Genomic DNA, 20,737 nt, shown 5'->3' on the forward strand with positions numbered 1-20,737 from the left:
GAGCAACGTAGCTGGGTTAACTTAACTTTTTAATATAGGTCTGGCCTCAGACATCTCCTCTTGAATATCCTGCTGCTAGCTCAGAGTAAATATGTCAAAAACTGAAGTATATATCTCTTTTCCAAAACCCTTATCTTGTATTCTCCATAACTATCAACAATGTTACCATTCTCCCTACCCCTCTAGCTCACAACCTAGTATAACTGTTTTAAACTTTATCCTTCTCCCCCAACGTTGTCACTATCACTAATTTATGCTGGCTTATTCTACAAAACAGGTCAGAAACCTGATCATTCCTCACCTCTCCTACCACCAACACTTGTCCATGTTTTGATCATCTTGTGTCTTCTTGACATTTGTACCCACATCCTCTCCGTTTTCTCTGTTTCATACTCCTCCAATCCATCCGAAACTCAGCTGCATAATGTATCTACCTCACCTATAGCTTTGACCACATTCAGCCCATCTGCAAATTCCTTCACTTGTTTCCTCTCACCTTCTGCATCAAATGCAAGTTCTTTGTTCTTTCCTTTAAAACCTGCCACAACTTAGCCCTGTCTATGTCTAGCCCTAGAGGCTGATCTCATGCTCTAGACTAGAGCACATGGGCTTATGTGACAATCACCATCACAGAGCATACAGGAGTCACAGCAGAATCAAGCCAGTGGTCCAACAGCAGCCAGACAATATGAAACCTAAAGAGAAAACAAAAGTGAATTATAAACTGATGCACTGAGAATTCCTCTTAACCTGTGTAATAGGTACATTAAATATGCATTGCCATAACAGAATGTTTTGTAGATTGAATTTTGTCAATCACCTACTGCCATCTATTGTTATATAATATCCACATTAATTATATTTATAAAATATAAATTGTAAGTTACCTTTTAATGTTTTAAATAGGCCTGTATAAAAACACAAAGGGTGACATTCACCTGGTTCAGAAGACAAGATGATAAACGTATAGCTTTCAGTATTGTCAGGAAAACATCCCAGATTTCCCATGAAATTCTATCCTGGTATTATCTAAAAAGGAATGGTAATACTTTTTTTTTTCTAATCTAACTTTGAGTAATGAATGAGAGTAGATTCAGTTAGACATTATTTTATATTCACTACTTTGTGCTTTTATATGATCCATTCCTAATTTTATACACCTGTTGGTTTGTTTGTGTGCAGTTGAGAAACTCAATCAGCAACATCCATTAACATCTTTTTTTTATAAAGATATTTCTGTGGGGAAGGGCGTGGGCTTTTTCAGGTTCACCAGAGACCTATAAGACCCTATAAGAAACTTGGAGCAGTCCATTTGTCCAGAATCATCAAAAAGGTTGTTTAAATATATAGCATGCTAGAAAAATTACTAGTTACACCTCTACCTCGATCTAATGCTGACCTCGGGAGCCAAAAAATCTTACCGTGTTATAGGTGAAACTGCGTTATATCGAACTTGCTTTGATCCTCCGGAGTGCGCAGCCTCACCCCCCCCGGAGCACTGCTTTACCGCATTATATCAGAATTCCTGTTATATCGGGTCACGTTATATCAGGGTAGAGGTGTATAACTAGGGGACTGGATGCTTGGTGGCTTATTTAGTCCAAGCTTGTTGCACACACCAGGAGCTCCTTCCATTCCTCCATAAAGTTTGCAGATTACACAAAAATTGGGAGAAGCGTTAAAAAATGAAAAGGATATATCACTGATTCAGAGCAGTGTGGATGGCTTGGTAAACTGGGTGCAAGCGAACAATATGCATTTTAATATGGCTAAATGTGAATCTAGATATATAGGAACTAAGAATATAGGCCATAATTACAGGATGGGGGACTCTCCCAGCGCTGTAAAAAACCCACCCCCACGAGGGGAGTAGCTACCAGCTACTCCCTCCTCCAGTTTTTTCACACACACACACACACACACACACCACCACCCCCCCCCGAGTGAGAAAGTTTCAGCGCTGTAAAGTGGCAGTGTAGACAAGGCCTAAGTATTGCTCTCCGCCAGGCACTAGGAAAGCAAAGATGCTGTGCCATCTGGGTTTGATGGAAAAGAGGCATAGAACTGTGTGTACCATGTGCATCTTGATAGCACTACAGCCCAAATTGTTTTATTATTTTCCTCAGCATGACATACAGGAGGGGCAATCAAAATCAGCCTGGCAGAATGTGCATGAGAATGGTCTCTGGACAGATAAGCAATTGATCAAAATCACATTCTCTGATCTCCTGGGGCCAAATCCTGTTCCCATTGAAATAAAAAAAAGTTTTGCTATTCAGTTCAATGGGAACAGGCTTTGATATTTGGAGAGGAAAGAACAAAACCACTCAAGCAAGGGCTATGTTGCTTATACTACAGGTATCAAAGGCTGCTGACTCATGTGAGAAAGTCAGCAAACATCTGATCTTTGTCCATTGCAAGGAAGAAATAAGCAATGAGGCTAAAACAGTCTCTGTTCTATATATCCAACTCATAAGTTCATCTGCAGAGGATCAAGGAAATATGAAGTCTCCAGATTACCTTAAAGTTCTCAGTCCCTTGGTTAGAATGCTCACAGTCGAGGCTGGAGCAGGAATCAAAAACACTGTTTAAACACCTTCCGTCCCACTCACCCCTCCTCTCTTGAGGACTCCTGACCAACTTAACAGCATACTACATATGCTAACAAACTTAGACAAAGGCTTTAAGTTTGTTAGCATATGTATCGTGCAGTTAAACCCATATAAAGAATGCCCTCCCTAGCCTAGTTCTTCTCCTTTAAGGAACAGAGTGCAGCTCTACTCCCTCCCCGCCCCCCCAAGTCTTTCCAGTATCCCGTACCCGCTAAAATCTCTTGCTGGTACTGCATACTGGAGCATGCCACCCTACTTGCATTCCAGGTTATAGCCCACAAAAGCTTATGTCCAAATAAATTTGTTAGTCTCTAAGGTGCCACAAGGCCTCCTCCCTGTTTTTATATGGGAAAGGCTCACGCCAGAGAAGACCCGCGCAACCGCAATAGGAGGCGGGGCCACGGTGCTAGGAAACAGCCTTCCCTGTGCTGCGCGTGACGCCTCGGCTCGCCCTCTGGTGGAGCGCGAGGGACGCTCCCTCGTGCGCACGCGCTCCGAGCAGATGCACGCGCGAGCCACCCTCGCTCTGTCCCGGGGGTCAGAGCGAGGCGCGGTTGCCCCGCGCGGGGGGAAGCCGTAGCGGCGCGCTCAGAGGGAAGCGGAGCCGCCGGCGGCGGCCCAGGCTGGGGGATGTTCGTGGCGCGCAGCATCGCGGCTGATCACCGCGACCTCATCCACGATGTCTCCTTCGACTTCCACGGGCGGCGCATGGCGACCTGCTCCAGCGACCAGAGCGTCAAGGTGCGGGGGCCCCGCCGCTGTGTCCCTGCCGGGGGCCCCGCCGCTGTGTCCCTGCCGGGCGCCAGGACGCCCCAGCAGCTCAGTCCCGGGGAGGGCGCTGCGGGGGGCGGGAAGCGGGGCCCAGGGCTGGGGGGGGGCTTTACAATAGTTCCGTCCTTCTGTGGGGGCGGCAAGACTTGGGCTCGGCCGGCTTTGACCGACGTCCAGCCTGCCCCGTGAGCCCGGCGCATGCCCAGCCGTGCCGTGAGAGCTCCCCCCTCTCCTCGTCTCTGCCGCCCTGGGCCGGGCCTGCTGCTCGCCAAGCCCCGCGGCGGTCTCCGCGGGGAAGTGCCCAGTGTTAATGTTTTGTTCATCTTCTGGTAGCTCCCTCAGAGCCACGGTGGGGGCGGCAGCCAGCAGCCTTTAGCCCCTGCCACGTGTGTCGGGCACCGAGTAACTAGCGAGCCCTTAGTACTGGTCAAAGCCTCAAAGGGAGCAGGTGTGAGTGTCCGCGGGCAAAAGAAACGTTTTGCCGAGAACCTTACTGGGTTATTACCAGGGCAGTGAGGAGGAAGCCGCAGTGAGGAGGGTCCGAGTTTTGTTATAATTAATAAGTAAACGTAGGAATCAACAACTCATTAAAACTGAGAAATCAAACACACAAGTCGAGAAATGCCAAATATTCAGGGTTCTCCTGCCCAGGTTTAATCATGGTGCACTCTGATTCTGTTTGCTGGTTTTCTACCTTGCCTTAATGTATTATAAATGATACATATTTATATACATACCCTAAAATATACACTATAAAAAGACTACGTTTTACATTTTGCAGAGAAAACAAGAATAGAAAATATTTTGCATGTTGTGTTCATATTGCTTTTTGGAACTGTCAACTTTTGACATTTCCTGATTTGCAAATACATGATTTTTCAGTCTTTCTTTTATATAGCTAGCATTAACATATTGCATTTAACTTTATTCTTTTTAAAGAAAAGAAAATGTTAACAGGTTCCTTGTAGAAGACTGATGTGACAGTAAACTTAACTTTTCTATATTGTTTGGAAGATTTAATAGCACTGTGATTTAAAATTAAGCAGAGGTAACGTAAATAATGAGTTAAATGTTCTATCATGTATGCTCAGACAGGTACTTTTATAATTCCCACACTTTAAAAACTACTCAACTCTTTCATATTTAATTTGCCCTCCCTCAGTGAGGATTAAAATCATGGCAAATGGGAAATGTATAGTATGAGTTGCATTTAAGTTATGTAAAGTTAATGGAATGTTGGTCAAAGTCTTGAAGTCATATGTTTTTGCTGCTTTCCTGTAACTCAAAAATAACTTGACCAATTTACCTCAAACTTAAAAAAAACAAACAACCTTTGATCTGAGAACAAGTTTAATTTCCGCCTGGAGAAAATGTGCTTTAGAAAGTTATGGATGATTGTTAAAAGGGGGAAAATATGCTTTAGAATAGAAGGTTTAGCTCTAGAGTTTATTGCGTGAACACTATAATATTACTTTCCATTTATAATAGTACCTTTTTATCAGAGAACCTTGATAAGATTTACATTCATTATGTATCACAGTGCTCCTGTAAGTTACGTATTGGTAATTTTTTAGTCCTGTCTGCTTTACAAATAGGGTACAAATCTAGGAAATTGTTTGTAACTGTGGTTGTGTCCTAAACTGGTTACAACCAGGGTCGCATCAGAGGGCCATAAAGTGGGGCCTGGAGGCAACATGAATAGTGTAGCTGAAGTCAACGTATCTTAGTTCGACTTACCTCGCGTCCTCACGGCGCGGGGTCAATTGCTGCGGCTCCCCCGTCGACTTTGCTTCCACCTCTCGCTGAGCTGGAGTTTAGCAATCGACGGGAGAGCGATCGGGGATCGATTTATCGTGTCTACATACGATAAATCGATCCCCGATAGATCGATTGCTACCCGCCGATCCGGTGGGTAGTGTAGACATACCCTAAGATTACACAGTGAATGAGAGGAAGAGTTGGGAATAGATTCCAGATCCAGTGTACACAGTTATCTGCACTAACCAGTAACTACCTCCATGGTTTATTTGAAAACACAGTAAAGGTGGGTAAGGATTATCTTTTTTTTTTTTTTTTTTTTTTTGCATGTGGGGTAACTGAGGCAGAGAGAGGTTGTGATATGTTCAAGATCATACTGAAGTTAGAGGAGCGGGGAATAAGAAATTCAGCCTTCAGCCTCATGTCCTGTTTACTAGACCACAGTGGCCCACAAAGGGGGAGGGGTCATCAGTTGCATCAGAGTTTTAATCTTAAAAGTATTTTATTAAAAATTGTTGGGTTGGGTGTATATATACTGAAATAATATTTAATTGTTTAAAAACATCACTACATAAGGGTTGAAAAATTATTCACATAAGCAATGTTAAGCTACAACTTTCAGCCACCGTATTGGGAATGCTGAGTTTTTACCATTTTAACGTTTTGTTTCCAGTTATACAGTTATCTTTCTGCTTGGACACAGTGGAACATTCTGGATTTTTCTTTGCACAAAGTAGCCTTACAGTAATAACCTTTATCATATAATTTACACACGTGTAGGCAGTCATAATTTCACATCTTAGTTATTATAGGCTTTTACCTTGAGTGTAACAGGGTGTGAAACTAAGATTTTTTTGAATTCTCATGCTATTCTCAGATTAAGATGAAGTGAGCAGGATGTGTCCCTTTATTAATAAAATTTTTTATACAAAAATAAATAAGGCTCCTGTTTTTCAAATGGCTTGCATGAGTTGACCTTACAACCTAGTCCTGAAACTGCCTCCATGTAGATGCAAGGGTATGTAGGAAGGGGCAGGGTTTTCAGGGGGAAAAGGTTACTACATGGTATATGTGGATTGTGCCTCTGTGTGCAAGGATTGTCTCGTAAGTTTTGCTTACCTTCCATTTCTTGCAGGAAGAAAAGGCTTAGATCAACAAAGTATATGATTGCATTTTGGTTTCTTAATAGGTTTGGGACAAAAGTGAAAATGGGGATTGGCATTGTACTGCCAGCTGGAAGGTAAGCATTATTATTTCAGTATAAATATGAATGGTTATGCCAGGGACTCCCCAGTATTTTGTCAGTAAATAATTTTACTGAAGTATTTGCTGTTTTATATAGTTTTGTACAGTAGAAACTCCCGGATTATCATTTTGCTAATCCGCAAATCCAATTATTCTCATTTTAAAAAGTCCATCAGTCTCACCCCATTTCTCAAAGTTTAAAGAGCAGAGGCTGTGGTGATTTTTTTTTTACTATAGACTTCATTATATTTACAGATATGTTTAGTAAATGTACAGTAACTTCAGTAGCCAGAACAGACAAAATACAATAGAGAGTTTTGGTTATTGTTGCTCAGACTTTGCAGTGTATCACTGGGATTATTTTCCAGTCCAGGGGTGGGCAAACTACGGCCCCCGGGCCGGATCCAGCCCATCAGGGCTTTGGATCCAGCCCGCAGGATTTCCAACCCTTTGGCGCAGCAGGGCTAAGGCAGGCTCCCTGCCTGCCCTGGCCCCATGCCGCACCTGGAAGCGTCCGGCACCATGTCTCTGTGGCCCTTGGGGGGGCCAGAGGGCTACGGCCCTTGGGGGGGGGGGGCAGAGGGCTCTGCCCCCTGCAGGTCCCATTGGCTGGGAACGGGGAACCGTGGCCAATGGGAGCTTTGGGGGAAGTACTCGCAGGCGAGGGCGCGCGGCGCCCTCTGCCCCCCTCCCCAGGGGCCGCAGAGGCGTGGTGCCGGCTGCTTCCGGGAGTGGCGCGGGGCCAGGGCAGGCAGGGAGCCTGCCTTAGCCCCACCGTGCGCCGCTGCCATCCCGGAGCCGCTCACAGTAAGCAGCGCCGGGCCAGAGCCCGCACCCCGAACCCCTCCTGCACCACAACCCCGTCCTGCACCCCAATCTGCTGCCCTAAAGACTTTTTGCTAGATGTTGAAATTATGGCGTCAAGGAACATACACAACTTTTCTTGCCAAAATTTACATATTCGTCAGAGCTCATGCTTACTGAGGCATGTATTGACATTGGAATTTATTGGTGCTATGCTTTTTTAATATTCTACCAAAGCTTATTACGGTGGAACTGGTATTTACTGTATCTAGTCTTTATAATAACTTTCTATCATTGCTTCAAACTATTTTATTGGTTGTGTAAATTAACTTAATTTTTACTGAGCCCCACCCCCCGCCGTACCCTGCACCCCTCCTGCATCCCAACCCCCTGCCCTGAGCCCCTTCCTGCACCCCACACTCCCTCCCACACCCCAACCCCAGCCCTGCATGCAATTTCCCCACCCAAATGTGGCCCTCAGGCCAAAAAGTTTGCCCACCCCTGTTCTAGTCTCATTATGGGACATGAAAATGAAAGTGGCAAAAAATCATTTTAATCAACTGTATAGGTAGAGAGCCCTGTGGAGATACAAAATTTGTATCCGCGTCTGATCTGCAAAAATGGTCCGCGGGTATCCGCAGATGTAAAGCAGATATCCGTGGATTTGAAGGGGTCTAGTATTAGGACATGACTCTTCCATAATTTTTTCTGAGAAGAGCTTCTCAATGAGGCCAATCTGCATAGTTACCCAAGAGAACTGTGGTGGTCAATTTTTGAGTTGTTCTGCAGTTTGTATAACTGGAGTCCTTTTCCTCTAGGAAAAGAAGTAGGCAGACAGAGAGACTTGAAAAAGGAGCAGCAGGCAGGAAGGAAAATCAACTGTGTTCCGTATGGACTTTGGAGAAGTGCCCATGAAGCCAGAGATGATGGCAGCAGCATATGGCAGTTTAAAATATAGCTTTAATTTCTATGTCAATACACATTCTTTAGCTTCTTAACCACTTCTCCAAATTTAGGGGTGTAGTAGTAATGTCTAAACTTGAGAAATAAACCCATATACTTTATTGGTTAACTTGTAGTTGATCTTTCCAGTGACTGTGGAGTTTTGAACATGGTTTTCAATAAGTAATATAGCTGATGTAGAATTTGGAGCCTTATAAGTGAGGATTCATTTCAAATAAGTACTTTAAAAGCCTTTTAGATTTGTTACTTTTTGCTTTTACAGCTGTAATTCCTTACCTCTCTAGAAAACTTGATACTACTTAAAAATAAGATATTAACTTGAAATTTCCCATGATTCCAAGTGAAATACGCATTCTTCGGACTGCAATGTTTTTTTATTTCCCAGACACACAGTGGGTCCGTATGGCGTGTGACATGGGCTCATCCTGAGTTTGGACAGGTCCTGGCTTCCTGTTCTTTTGACAGAACTGCTGTAGTATGGGAAGAAATAGTGGGAGAGTCGAATGATAAACTTCGAGGGCAGAGTCACTGGGTGAGACTTGAAATATTATTGTTAGTTTTGACACACACTTTAATTCTCCTATATTTTATGCCTCATCTATTGATTGTTCAGTATTAAGGACCACAGATTTCAGCTGCTAAAACTCCAGAATTAAATAGAGGACCAGGGTGGATTTGATTTCAGTCACTATTCAGGAAGACTTGATTTAATCATGGATTTCTGCATAAAAGTGTGTTCTTGTTGGTTGTTATAACCTTAATACATATTCTTCACAACTCCGAGAGAGATGAGACCCAAACTGGGTCTCTTTTATGGCCTGCTGCCATTATAGGTTTTCCCTTCTAGTGAGAGAATGGTATGGTAGATCTCAAATCAACGAAGGCTACACTCAGAAAGACCTCAAGACTTCTGGAATATGCTGCTCAAACAGTTTCACTTTTGTTTCTACTGCCTGTCCCTCCCTTCTCACATTTATCTCCAGACTTCTCCTTGTCCAGATCTATTCCGCCCCCAACAATCTTCTATTCATTTAACTTTTTGAAACTTTGCACTTTTAGAGAGAGATAAGGGACTGACTTTGTGTACACAAATTTGCAGAGGGGCAATAGGGTTGAGGTCTGTTATTTCTCCTATCTAATCTATTTATCTAATCTATCTACATTTTTGCTGTTAATAAGCATGTTATCTCTGGAGACACAAATCCACAGTTTGAGAACTGCAAAACTAAGCATCTCTGATGGTATTTTTGTAGACTGAGCACTGAGTCCCATTGGGTAGATAGAAAGATTAACCTAAATAATCTATACAGAAGTCCCTGGAACCCCATAATATTGGGTCCCTAATCCATGAACTACTGGAACTCATTTACAAAACTTTTCTTAAACATTACATGAATATATTGTCTCATACTATAGGAATTAGAATTTATAATCCCTATTCCATGATAAGATATCTTTGAGCTATAATGTATCTTAATTAAAACTATCTTTAGATAGGATTTTTTTGATAAAATGCTTTTTGAGGAAAAAACTTATTTAAATAAAAAAAAAATCTGTTTTTTTTTTTAAATCATTGATTTTTATCCACCCCGTAGAGGACTGAACTTGGCTAAATTAGAAATTGTTCCAAACTGCAAGTTATGGTAACTTGGTGAGAGTTCTCTTTTCTTCAACCCATTTTCTGTTCCCAAATAGAGCTAGAGACAGTGTCCTTTTCCATGAAGCTTTTCTGTTACTATAAAATAATAGTCATTTATTTGACAATTGCCCTTGTTAATTTAGGATTGTGCTTTGTCTAAGCTAGTTTTAAATGACTGGCATCGTTTTCAGCATGCAACCTGACAAATAGATGTCACTATTAAGAAGTGTTTCCTAACATCAAGCTAAACTGTTTCCTTTTCTCAACTTCATTATAGAGTGATGAGTGTACCTCTAAATTTGCAGCCTTTTTATATTGTACATTTTACTTTGGTATCCCCTCTCTCTGTTCAAAAAATATCCACTGAGGAAAAAATGTTTACCTCAAAATTCTAATGTTCTGTGTTGCACATTAGACCCTTCCTATGCAACAGGAATCCCAGAATTATGTACGACTGCTCCCACCTACCCCCACACTCAGTGCACCATGTAACAATAAGTATGGTATCTTTTATTTTGATATTCAGCTCATTTTAGGCTGTTACCAAATTTAACGTGCAAAGATTTTGGTATTCAAAATGTATAATTACCCTAAATATCATGGGTGGGTGAAAAGTTAAAGGTTTGACTTCTGCGCAGGGGATATTTACGGCTTTTGGCACCCAAAAACAGGTGTGGAAGCTGATTTTGGTGTGTTTTTTGGTGCACAGGCAACAGGCTTTGATACAGGTGAGGAAATTTACCTCTATGTGCATGCACAAATGTATCTCTGTGTGCACATTCGCGCTCTCACTTTTTTGGCTAGAGGGATGATTACTCTAAATAGGGGGGAAGGGATTGAAATTTCTCATCCCAGTAAACCCTAACAAATTGTCTGGCCCCTGTAGCTACCTGAAACTATCACCAAGAACAAAGAAGTATATTATCTTGATGTTCCTTCTAAAATGATCAACAGTGAAATAGTTAACAATATTGATATTTGAAAACATCATAATTAGGCCTCACAGTCAGCATCTCCATTTATATGAACAGAGCATTTCACATCTCCCAGACATATAGTTTCAAGTTGGCTGAAAATTCAGGCAGATATATTTGTCAGTGCACATTTGTTCCACATTTTCAAGATTGTTTCCAAACTTAGAGCTTGACGCTATTCGCTGGCCTACATACATAGTTTGTGCACTGATTTAATTATTTGGTTAGAAACTGGTTTTGGTAAACTTACCTAATCAAGCTATATCAATATTAACACTTTTATATGGATATAACTGTGCCCACAATAGATTGGACTAATTTAACTGTTTGTGGTTCTTAACCAGTATAGTTACACTGGTGCTGAAAGTGTCTGTAGGCAAGCCCTTAGGGATTTTTAAGATGAAACTCTAGACCTTGGAGCACTAGTACATGACAATTTATATGGCCACACAACTGCATCATAAACTGGTAACTAAATAATTGCTGGAAGCTCAGAAGCGTTTTTTTCTTCAATGATTACTGCATTTACTTTCAGGTAAAAAGGACCACTCTGGTAGACAGTAGGACATCTGTTACAGATGTGAAGTTTGCTCCCAAGCATATGGGTCTTATGTTAGCAACCTGTTCGGCAGATGGAGTAGTGAGGATATATGAAGCTCCTGATGTTATGAATCTCAGTCAGTGGTCACTGCAGCATGAAATCTCATGTAAGCTAAGCTGCAGTTGCATTTCTTGGAATCCATCAAGGTAAGTTATAAAGCATCATTTAGACAGGTTTAAAGAATGAATGGAAGAAAAGTCCAAAGATTAGTTTGTCTAAAACTTATTAATGCAGTAAAAATCCAAAAGATTTTGTCAGGTCTAGAAGAAAACTTTACTAAAGACTTTGACCTAGTTTGGTTGGATCAAATCATAAGTGAGAGTTTGAGAATGAATGATAATTGTGGGGGAGTAGTGACGTCTACATTAAGTTTGCCTAACTTTGTTATAAAGGATTCTTGAGACCTTTCTTTGAGAAGCTCTCCTCTGTTGTTTTCAGCAGGCCTTTGATATTTAACAGGAGGAATCTCTTTGGGCTTCAGAACTTTCTTTTCTTTGTTTCATGAAACAGCATTCAGATTTGCCTGAGAGATAGTGTTAAATATTGCCATTTCCTTTCTGACACTTGTATTCAGGAAAATGTTACAAGACTGCCCAAGTCACTGAACATTATGAGGCCAGGCTGATGCCGCTGTTAAAGCAGTAACACATGCTGAACAGGGAATACCCAGTGACCTGTCAAAGTGGCCTTTGGGGAAGGAGAGGGGACTTAAAAGAGAGGTGGTCTGGGCTCACTCCGTAAACCCTACATAGCTCCATGGGGCAAGCGCTCCTCCATCTCTTGGGGAGGGATGGAGTGAGAGACAGGATGGTCCCTACCAGGCTACCCCTAGATCCAGTGCATGACACCAGTCTCCTCTCTGGTGGGGAAACACTTGGGACAAGAGTTCCCCTAACACCAGGGATTGAGGTAGGAGGAGCCAGACAGGGCTACACTTCCTTGGATTTTTCACCTCTAGACCTGGTAACCCACCCCTTCTTTTGGGAAAATAGCCTTCTTCTGGAGCCAGCTAATATGTGAGCTACACAGCTAAACATAGTAGTAATCTGTGCTTCAGTACTGAAGGTTCAGGTTCAAACACTCCTGATTCATTATGAGAGGTGGAAGTTGTTAAAGTTACACACAGTTTATTTTATCTTTTACTTTACTTAAAAACAAATTCAAAACCCTAAGAAATTACACATCAAATTAGTAGTTAAAAAAGTTATTTAGGTTGCAAAGACAAACACTTGCAAGTTAGGAAATGCCCAATTTATGATTACAACTCCAATTCTATCTCCATGTGTGTATGCATTAAATCAGAGGTGCGCAAACTATGGCCTGCGGGCCACATCCGGCCCACAGGACGGTCCTGCCTGGCCCTTGAGCTCCCGGCCGGGGAGACTAGCCCCTGGTCCCTCCCCCTCTGCCGCGCGGGCAGCACTCTGCAGGGCAGCGCAGCAGCGTGTCTGGCTCCGGCTGAGCGGCGCGGCTGCCAGACATGCTGCTCTGAGCGGCATGGTAAGGGGGCCAGGGGATTGGGTAAGGGGCAGGGTGTCCCGGGGGGCAGTCAGGGGACAGGGAGCGGGAGGGTTGGATGGGGCAGAGGTTCTGGGGGGGAGGGGGCGGGTGGTCAGGGGATGGGGAACGGGTGGGTTGGATAAGCGTGGGAGTCCCGGGGAGGGGGGGGGGGAGCGGGGGTGTGAATAGGGGATGGGGCAGTCAGGGGACACGGAGCAGGGGGGGTTGGATAGGGGGTGGGGTCCCAGGGGAGCAGTTAGGGTTGGGGGGTCCCAGGAGGGGGCTGTCAGGGGACAAGGAGCGGGGGGTGGTTCTGAGGGGGGCAGTCAGGGGATGGGAAATGGGGGGGGGAAGGCTGTTTGGGGGGGCACAGCCTTCCCTACCTGGCCCTCCATACAGTTTTGCAACCCCGATGTGGCTCTCGGGCCAAAAAGTTTGCCCACTGCTGCATTAAATGATAGTCTTCAGTTACTTGCTGCTTTTTCCACTGGGCCCTAGTCTCATGCACTGAGGAGGATGGTCATTCTAGGGGCCAGAATTATGGTTGCACAGCCAGCTGAAAATCTGCCATTTCTTAACTTTTGAGTGCTTGACTTTGCAATCTAATTAACATTTTTAATTTTTTTAATCTGTAATACTTAAAATAGTTTAACTTGTGTTATGCATGATAGTAATTTGTAAATGTAATGGCACTTATTTTTCACTTGTAGCTCTCGAGCTCATTCTCCGATGATAGCTGTAGGAAGTGATGACAACAGTCCAAATATACTGGCTAAGGTTCAAATTTATGAATACAATGAAAACACCAGGTAAACTAAGGAATTAACCAGTACAGTAGAATTTCAGAGTTATGAATACCAGAGTTACGGACTGACCAGTCAACCACACATGTTGTTTGGAATCAGACGTACACAATCAGGCAGCAGTAGAAACCAAAAAAAAAAAAAAAGCAAATACAGTACTGTTAAATGTAAACTAATAATAAAATGGAAAGCATTTTTCTTCTGCATTGTAAAGTTTCAAAGCTGTATTAAGTTAATGTTCAGTTGTAAACTTTTGAAAGAATGACCATAACGCTTTGTTCAGAGTTACAACACAGTTATGAACAGCCTCCATTCCCGAGGTGTTCGTAACTCTGAGGTTGTACTGTATAATCTTTATAATGGGTTTAGAATGGCTATTTGCTGGTTTATAACAACATAGTGATTAAATAATTCTCACTATTGTGTATGGATAGAAGTACAAAATGTACTTTTGAGTAATAAAACATGTAAATTGTGAGAAGTTTGAAATGATGTTTGAAATACTGCCTCATTGTAGTTGCTGCATATATTCCTGTATCATGGAATGGGTAGAAGGAGAAGAATCTCAGAATGTTGGCTGATGTTGCACATCATGGTCATGGACCATGGCTAGTGCTGCCATTCCGAACACAAAAACCCCATGAGTGTCACTAGGATTTTCACGCAGAGATCTTAGGCCCCAGTCCTGCAAAGATTTACTTAAGGTGCTTAAAGTTAAACAGATACATAACTCTTAGCAGGATTGGGGCCAAGGTTGATACAGTTGATGGTAGAAAATCCTGTGAATCATCAGCATTCTTTGAAAGCTATTAAGAAAGCATTAGATTTGTTAAATTAGTCACTCCAGTAAGAAAATGCACAGATGTGCATGTGAAACCTTAATTTTATGATAAACTATTTAATTATGAGATCACATATTAGAATCCTGCTTCATTCAGTGTGCCTGTTGAATAGTGCATGAGGCAGGAGAATCCTGAGGATTCATACCTCATTCTGGGCCAGATTCTGTCTGCAGTGACAGTAGAGCAAATCTAATATCACTTACTCTGATAAAGCAGAATTTGGCCCTAGTACAAAAGATGCTCATTATATAGCGAATGAGGCAGACAGAAGCCAGTTGTTGAACACAGATTACACAAATTAAAATAAATTAATTTGTAACTATAACATTAATGATTCTTATTTTTAATTTATATTTGATTGCTGGACCCTTCTCAGTACAGTAATTCCCTCTGTCTACTCCATGTTTGCATCAGTGGCTATGTTGTCAGCACTCATCAAATGAATAACCTATCTGTTGCTCCTCAGGAAGTATGCAAAAGCAGAAACTCTTATGACAGTCACTGATCCTGTACATGATATTGCATTTGCTCCGAACCTGGGAAGATCTTTCCATATTTTAGCTGTAGCTACCAAAGATGTACGAATTTTCACACTGAAACCTGTAAGGTGAGCTTTTGAGCCAGATTTCTTAACAAGAAAGCATATAGTTGTGTAGTCTTATGCTAATATGCTCAAGAGATAAAACAAAACATTATCAGTACTTAATACTTAAGCCTATCCAGAAAGAGTTGCTCTTAGCAGTCTATTAAAGGCAACCAATGAACTAGCACAACAAAATTTTCTTTCAACATCATTTACTATTACTTGTTCAAGGAAAATATTGTCACAAACCTTGGAAAACATAGCTCCCTTTTGTTGTTGCACATTCAAGACAATTTGTATTTTCTTTGGTCAGAATTAGTAATGTTTATTGTCTTAAAATACAGATGCATGTAGAATTTTTACCCGCTTTTTTTTCTTAACAGGAAAGAATTGACTTCTTCTGGAGGACTAACAAAATTTGAAATTCAGATAGTAGCTCAGTTTGATAATCACAATTCCCAGGTCTGGCGAGTAAGCTGGAACATAACAGGCACAGTGCTTGCATCATCTGGTGATGATGGATGTGTTAGACTATGGAAAGGTAAGAGTTCTGTAGGGCACACATTAAGGTATTTTAGATTGCTTTGTCAAATGTTGAAAGGTTAAAGATTGACCTGTACCTATGGGAAAACTTAATTGGTTATGGAATGCAAGTTTCTTTGAATTGGTTTGTGGACCGTAAGACTTTCTATTGCTGTGTGCATTTGGAAAAGAAAAGAAAACCTTTTATTTGCTGGACCTCAGAGAGCACTTGCTTTGTTTGATTTATAATACGGTAATAGCCAACAGAACTTGTCTTCTGAATTGTTCAGTTTGTTCTAACTAAAGTAGTACAAGTTAATGTGATGTTTTATCTCATGAACATGTCTACTGCAGTCAGGAATAAATGTGAGATGTATACAAAACTCTACAATATCAAAGTTACAATTTCTGTTGCTGTCTTCACCTGATGGCAGAAGAGTGAAAAATCTATATTCCCCAGATCCTGCTCAGGGAACGATACAGATACTTAATCTTTAACATGTCCAACTAATACTTTGTAATTTTATCAGTACTAACATTTTTGTATGTAATTACTTACAGGAAGGTTGAACTTTACCACTTGTATTTTACTGATTTACTGAATAGTGACGTTTTCAAGCTTAATAAAGAGGAAATTGAAAACAATAGTGTGGAAAGAGAATGTCAAACAGTTAAAGAGCTAGATCCTCAGCTGTCTCAAATTGATATAGCTCCTCTAACTTCAGTGGTACTTCACTGACTTACACCAGCTGAGAATCTGTCCAAAATGTTGTAACCTTATCAAATGTTCTTGGAGATTAGGGATGGAAATGAAAACTATTTTTTTTTTTTTTATGATTTTGCAGCTAATTACATGGACAACTGGAAGTGCACTGGTATACTGAAAGGTAACGGGAGTCCAGTCAATGGTAGTTCTCAGCAGGGAATGTTTAATGCTTCTCTAGGTTCAGCCAATACAAGCCTACAGAACTCATTAAATGGATCAGCTGCTGGCAGGTAGGCTAATTTATACATAGTGTATTCAAAAATTCTAGAGTGTAGCTTTTGTGTACCTACTTCACTCTTAGTTTCACTCAATTCTGATGTCTCTTTTATGGTTTTTAGGTCTGGTGGTAATGCTTATGTTTTTTATTATTGTACTAGTGTTTTTTCCTGTTATACTAACATTTAGAAAAGTGCTTACTAAATTATTTAATTTTGCATTTGTAAGGCACTCATAGATTCCAGCATATAGCAGGTACCCTTTTTCAGGGCTCTGTGTACTCTGCAGCACAATGGGACCAAATTCCACAGCAGAATTTTCCAAATTCTGCAGCAAACATTATTTTATACTATCACTGTTAAATATCCTTCATTTCCATTCTTAGGCAAATGCAACTGTGGTTCATAGTTCAAAATATTCATTCACATAAAATTCAGTGATTATTTTTATGGCGATTATTTTTGAGGATGGGTATCTTTCCTATGCTCTCCAGGTGGCCTGGCTCCACAACCCAAGCCTTGGCTCCCGTGATGTTGTCCAGGAGGCCCAGCTCAGAAGCTCCTTCCCTTGTGTGTACTAGGGAAGGGGGAAGCTTGTAGCTGGCTTCAGCAGGTTATCTCCCTGATTTCCCAAGTGTCGGCTGCTACTCTGCTATCCCGGCAGCCCAGCTGGCCAGCCTATGCTTCTGGCTCCTCCTTCTCTTGGCTGTAAGCTGAACTCCAGCTCTGGCCCTCAATGGAACAGTGCAGGGATCATGCACTATAATCTAATTAACTCTCCTTTGTGGGGAAAGCTAGAGAGCCAAGAGGCAGCTGCAGACCAAATCCCAGGAGGACAGGAAGACAAAAGTCAGCTGGTTGCAGCAAAAATGTTGAACTCTATATCATCTTGCAAAAATGCTGTATTCTACAGTTGTGGAATTGTAGACTCCACAGGGCCCTGACTGTGATGGATGGGACAGTTTACACCTCTTAGAGCTATTGTTTCAGGCTCTCGGCAGACTCGGGCAGCCACCACTTCATTGGTGTATGTTTCCAAGGTTATCTCCACAATTCTAAGGACTAGAAACATACTTAAAAAAAAGAGAAATGTAAGATTCTTGTTCACAATTCTGCAGCAGGGGTGAATTCCACTGTGACGTCTACGGCCATGGAATCTCTGACTATACTGGGTCCTGTCCTTTATGATAGAGCCTTACTGTGTGAGAAAGTATTTACCTACCTATTTTGCTTTGTAACTACATTGGGTTGAAAGTTAGTGTAAAAATCATATCTATAATGTGCTTTAGTGGATTTTAAGTTTAATAAAAACAAAGCATATATTAACTATTGACCAAATTGGATTGGACCACCATTAGATTGCTTTTAGGCTGTCTCTAGGCTCTGACTTTCAATGCATTGTACATTTAAACAGCTAAGGGGCAGTTAAACTATAATAAGATTTCAATCTTTGGAAAATCAAATTTATCAGAATAAGTACATCATACCACTTATGCTTTCCAAACTGTGGGTTAGTGATAAAAATAGTTTTGGAATGTTTTCAAACATGAAAATAAATTACTAGAAAACCCACACTCAGTAGTGCTGTGTTCTTATTGTGCTGATAACCACATGTGCCTAGATTTGTGATGCATTTTCCCTTCTCCATTTGTATTATGTCCTTTTTAACAGAAAACAGAGCTGATATCAACCTAACTGGAGTAACTTTGCTGTTTTGCTGCTTGTTGCATGCACACAGGAATGGAAAGAGAACTTCTTTTTCCCCTCCCCAACGCCGTTTGACCTCTCCCAAGACACCAGCAGCTTGATAACTACTAAACGCAATTCAAAAGGCCTTTTTAAAAATACACTGTATACCTTTTTGTACTAGCCATTGCAGTTTGACACTGTTGGAACTTCTGAAAGAAAGCTAATTGGAGAGGGTTCTTGTTGAGACAGATTTCCACCAAAATAGGTTTTTTCCCCCCCCCACCCCCGACTCCCCGCCCTGGAAAGCTCATGAAACTAATGGACTAGTATATGGGTTAAGAGGATTTGTTGTCCTTAGCTGGGGTGTGAGGAGGGAAAAGACTGCTTAATGACCATTAAAGTCAGTTAATTTTCATTAAAATTGTTTTGAGTGTTGATTTTGTTTTAAATTTTGTAGTATTCAAATATATAATTGATTCCTAAACATTACAGCTTTGTAATTACTTTGTAATATACTGAAACTGTTTAGTCTAAAAGGAATAAGAGAACAGTCTGATTTGACAACTGTACAGATAATAGCTTAATTTAGTGTGGCGTTGCTTCATTTATAAATTCGAACTACTTCAAAGAAATGTTTTGTAAATGCTGTCATACTTTCTTCAGGCTCACTAAAAATACTTTTTTCTGATAATGTGTTTGTATGTTCCTGTGGTGTGATTCCAGAGAGTAATTATGATTCCCTCTGAGCACAACATTCTGAAACTTACAGTAATCTAGGAAACACCTAAATTCAGATCAACATGCATCTTTAAATGTGGATTGTCCCAGGATTTATTAATTACTTGGCCACGCCATTCTGTAAATATTCTCAGAGCAAAAAACAAGACAGATAATGTCTCCAAATATTTTAATAGTTATATTAAAGTGCATAAATGTTACGGGTAAGTCATAATAGAAGTTGGCAAAATGACATGAAATGGCATTCTCTGAGCATTGTGTTGATCAGAAATCTTTAGCTTGTTCTGAGATTTCTGCAGAAATATGTAAATACATACAAAGATTGTATTTAATTGAAAAGAGTAGTCCTTCCTTGTAAATGTATATTGTGATATCTAAGTATTGTAAAAACAATCTCATGTTTTTACATCTGTTCTAGAAACTTGCAGTAAAATTGATCTGAGTTGGATGCAAATGCAGCATGTGTACTTGCATAATATTTAATGTCTGCGTGGTGTAGCAAATGAAGCATTATTAAAGTCTCTGTTAATAAGTTGCATGAATTCTAGGAGAACCGTGTGCATCAAAGATGTTGATAGCTGTGTTAGAAAATCCTTCGAATTTACAAAGTAACTTGTTTCTTTGTAAAATGCATATTAGGGATGTATTTACAATATTCTTTTTTATGAGGCTTTCAGTGGAAAAGAGTATACTTTTTTTCTTTAAAGAACAGTTTCCAGACTTGTTCAATCAATCTTGTTTTGAATGAGTGCCTTGATTTCTACGGTTACGTTTCATTGGTTTTGGCATGGATATACTAAAGCTTTTTTTTTCCAGCATGTCTTTTCTCCCCTTTGGTTCTCCTTGTATTTACTACTTTTCTCTTTTTCTTCTGTTTCTTTTTTGTTTTTTGTTTTGGTGTTTTGTTCCTGTCTTAATTGTTTCAGGTATTTCTTTCCCCCTCTGGATTCCCCACGGGCTGGATCGAGATGGTCCAGTTATGCCCAGCTCCTACCTCCTCCTCCTCTGATAGAGCACTCTTGCGATGCTGACACTGCCAACCTCCAGTATCCTCACCCAAGCAGACGATATATCTCTCAGCCTCTTAACCTTTTACCTGAGAATGAAGGGGTTTAATATACATACTCAAAATAAATCCGAAAGGGCCTTATTCAGATGCTTGTAAATGCTTCAGTTTTTGGCTGCTTTCATTTTTCACTTTTCCTCCAAAAGATTTTCAAAAATCAGGGCTTTCTTGCATGTTTTGCAAACACCACAGTATTTGGAACCTAATGTTTGTGCTTGTGCATCAAAGGGATATTAGCTCTATTACTTAGTACCCTTTGATGAACTATGACTGCACACAGGCAGCATTAACTGTGAGCTATATATAGAGAGTAGCTGACTTCAAAGTGCCTATCTAATAGTTGGGGGTTTTTTGTACTCGGTTTATTGTGGTCTTGAGTTTCTTACGTTATACAATATATCACATCCATAAATGTGAAATGTGTCGTCAAAGTTCAACACGCCTTCAAGAAACTGTTCTAGAGCTTTAAAAGATAATTGGAATTGACATCTAAAATAAAAGAAAATATTCCTGCATATACTACAATAGAAGTTTAATTAGGCATGTTTGATCACTTTTAGAATTTTCCACCTTCTTGCATAAAATAAATTTTATAATTATTAGGTAGGTCAATTAAACTTATTTTAAAAGGTTTGTATTAGTTTGC

General features: G+C 40.8%; 1 protein-coding gene across 2 annotated transcripts; it reads left to right on the forward strand.

The window, feature by feature from the left end:
- Positions 1–3,211: 3,211 nt before the first annotated feature.
- SEH1L (SEH1 like nucleoporin) lies at positions 3,212–20,179 on the forward strand. 2 transcript variants are annotated; one of them, XM_065397993.1, is made up of 9 exons: positions 3,212–3,353; positions 6,331–6,381; positions 8,539–8,685; positions 11,302–11,513; positions 13,578–13,676; positions 14,979–15,119; positions 15,479–15,636; positions 16,463–16,613; positions 19,952–20,179. In XM_065397993.1, exons 1-9 carry the CDS (start codon positions 3,243–3,245, stop codon positions 20,139–20,141), a joined length of 1,260 nt encoding a protein of 419 aa, XP_065254065.1. In that variant the 5' UTR covers positions 3,212–3,242; the 3' UTR covers positions 20,142–20,179. The 2 variants fall into 2 exon arrangements, with proteins under 2 accessions (XP_065254065.1, XP_065254066.1); XM_065397994.1 differs by lacking the exon at positions 19,952–20,179 and adding an exon at positions 18,270–19,680.
- Positions 20,180–20,737: the final 558 nt, after the last annotated feature.

This window comes from Emys orbicularis, chromosome 2 (genome assembly GCF_028017835.1).
Source record: "Emys orbicularis isolate rEmyOrb1 chromosome 2, rEmyOrb1.hap1, whole genome shotgun sequence".
NCBI lineage: Eukaryota > Metazoa > Chordata > Testudines > Emydidae > Emys > Emys orbicularis.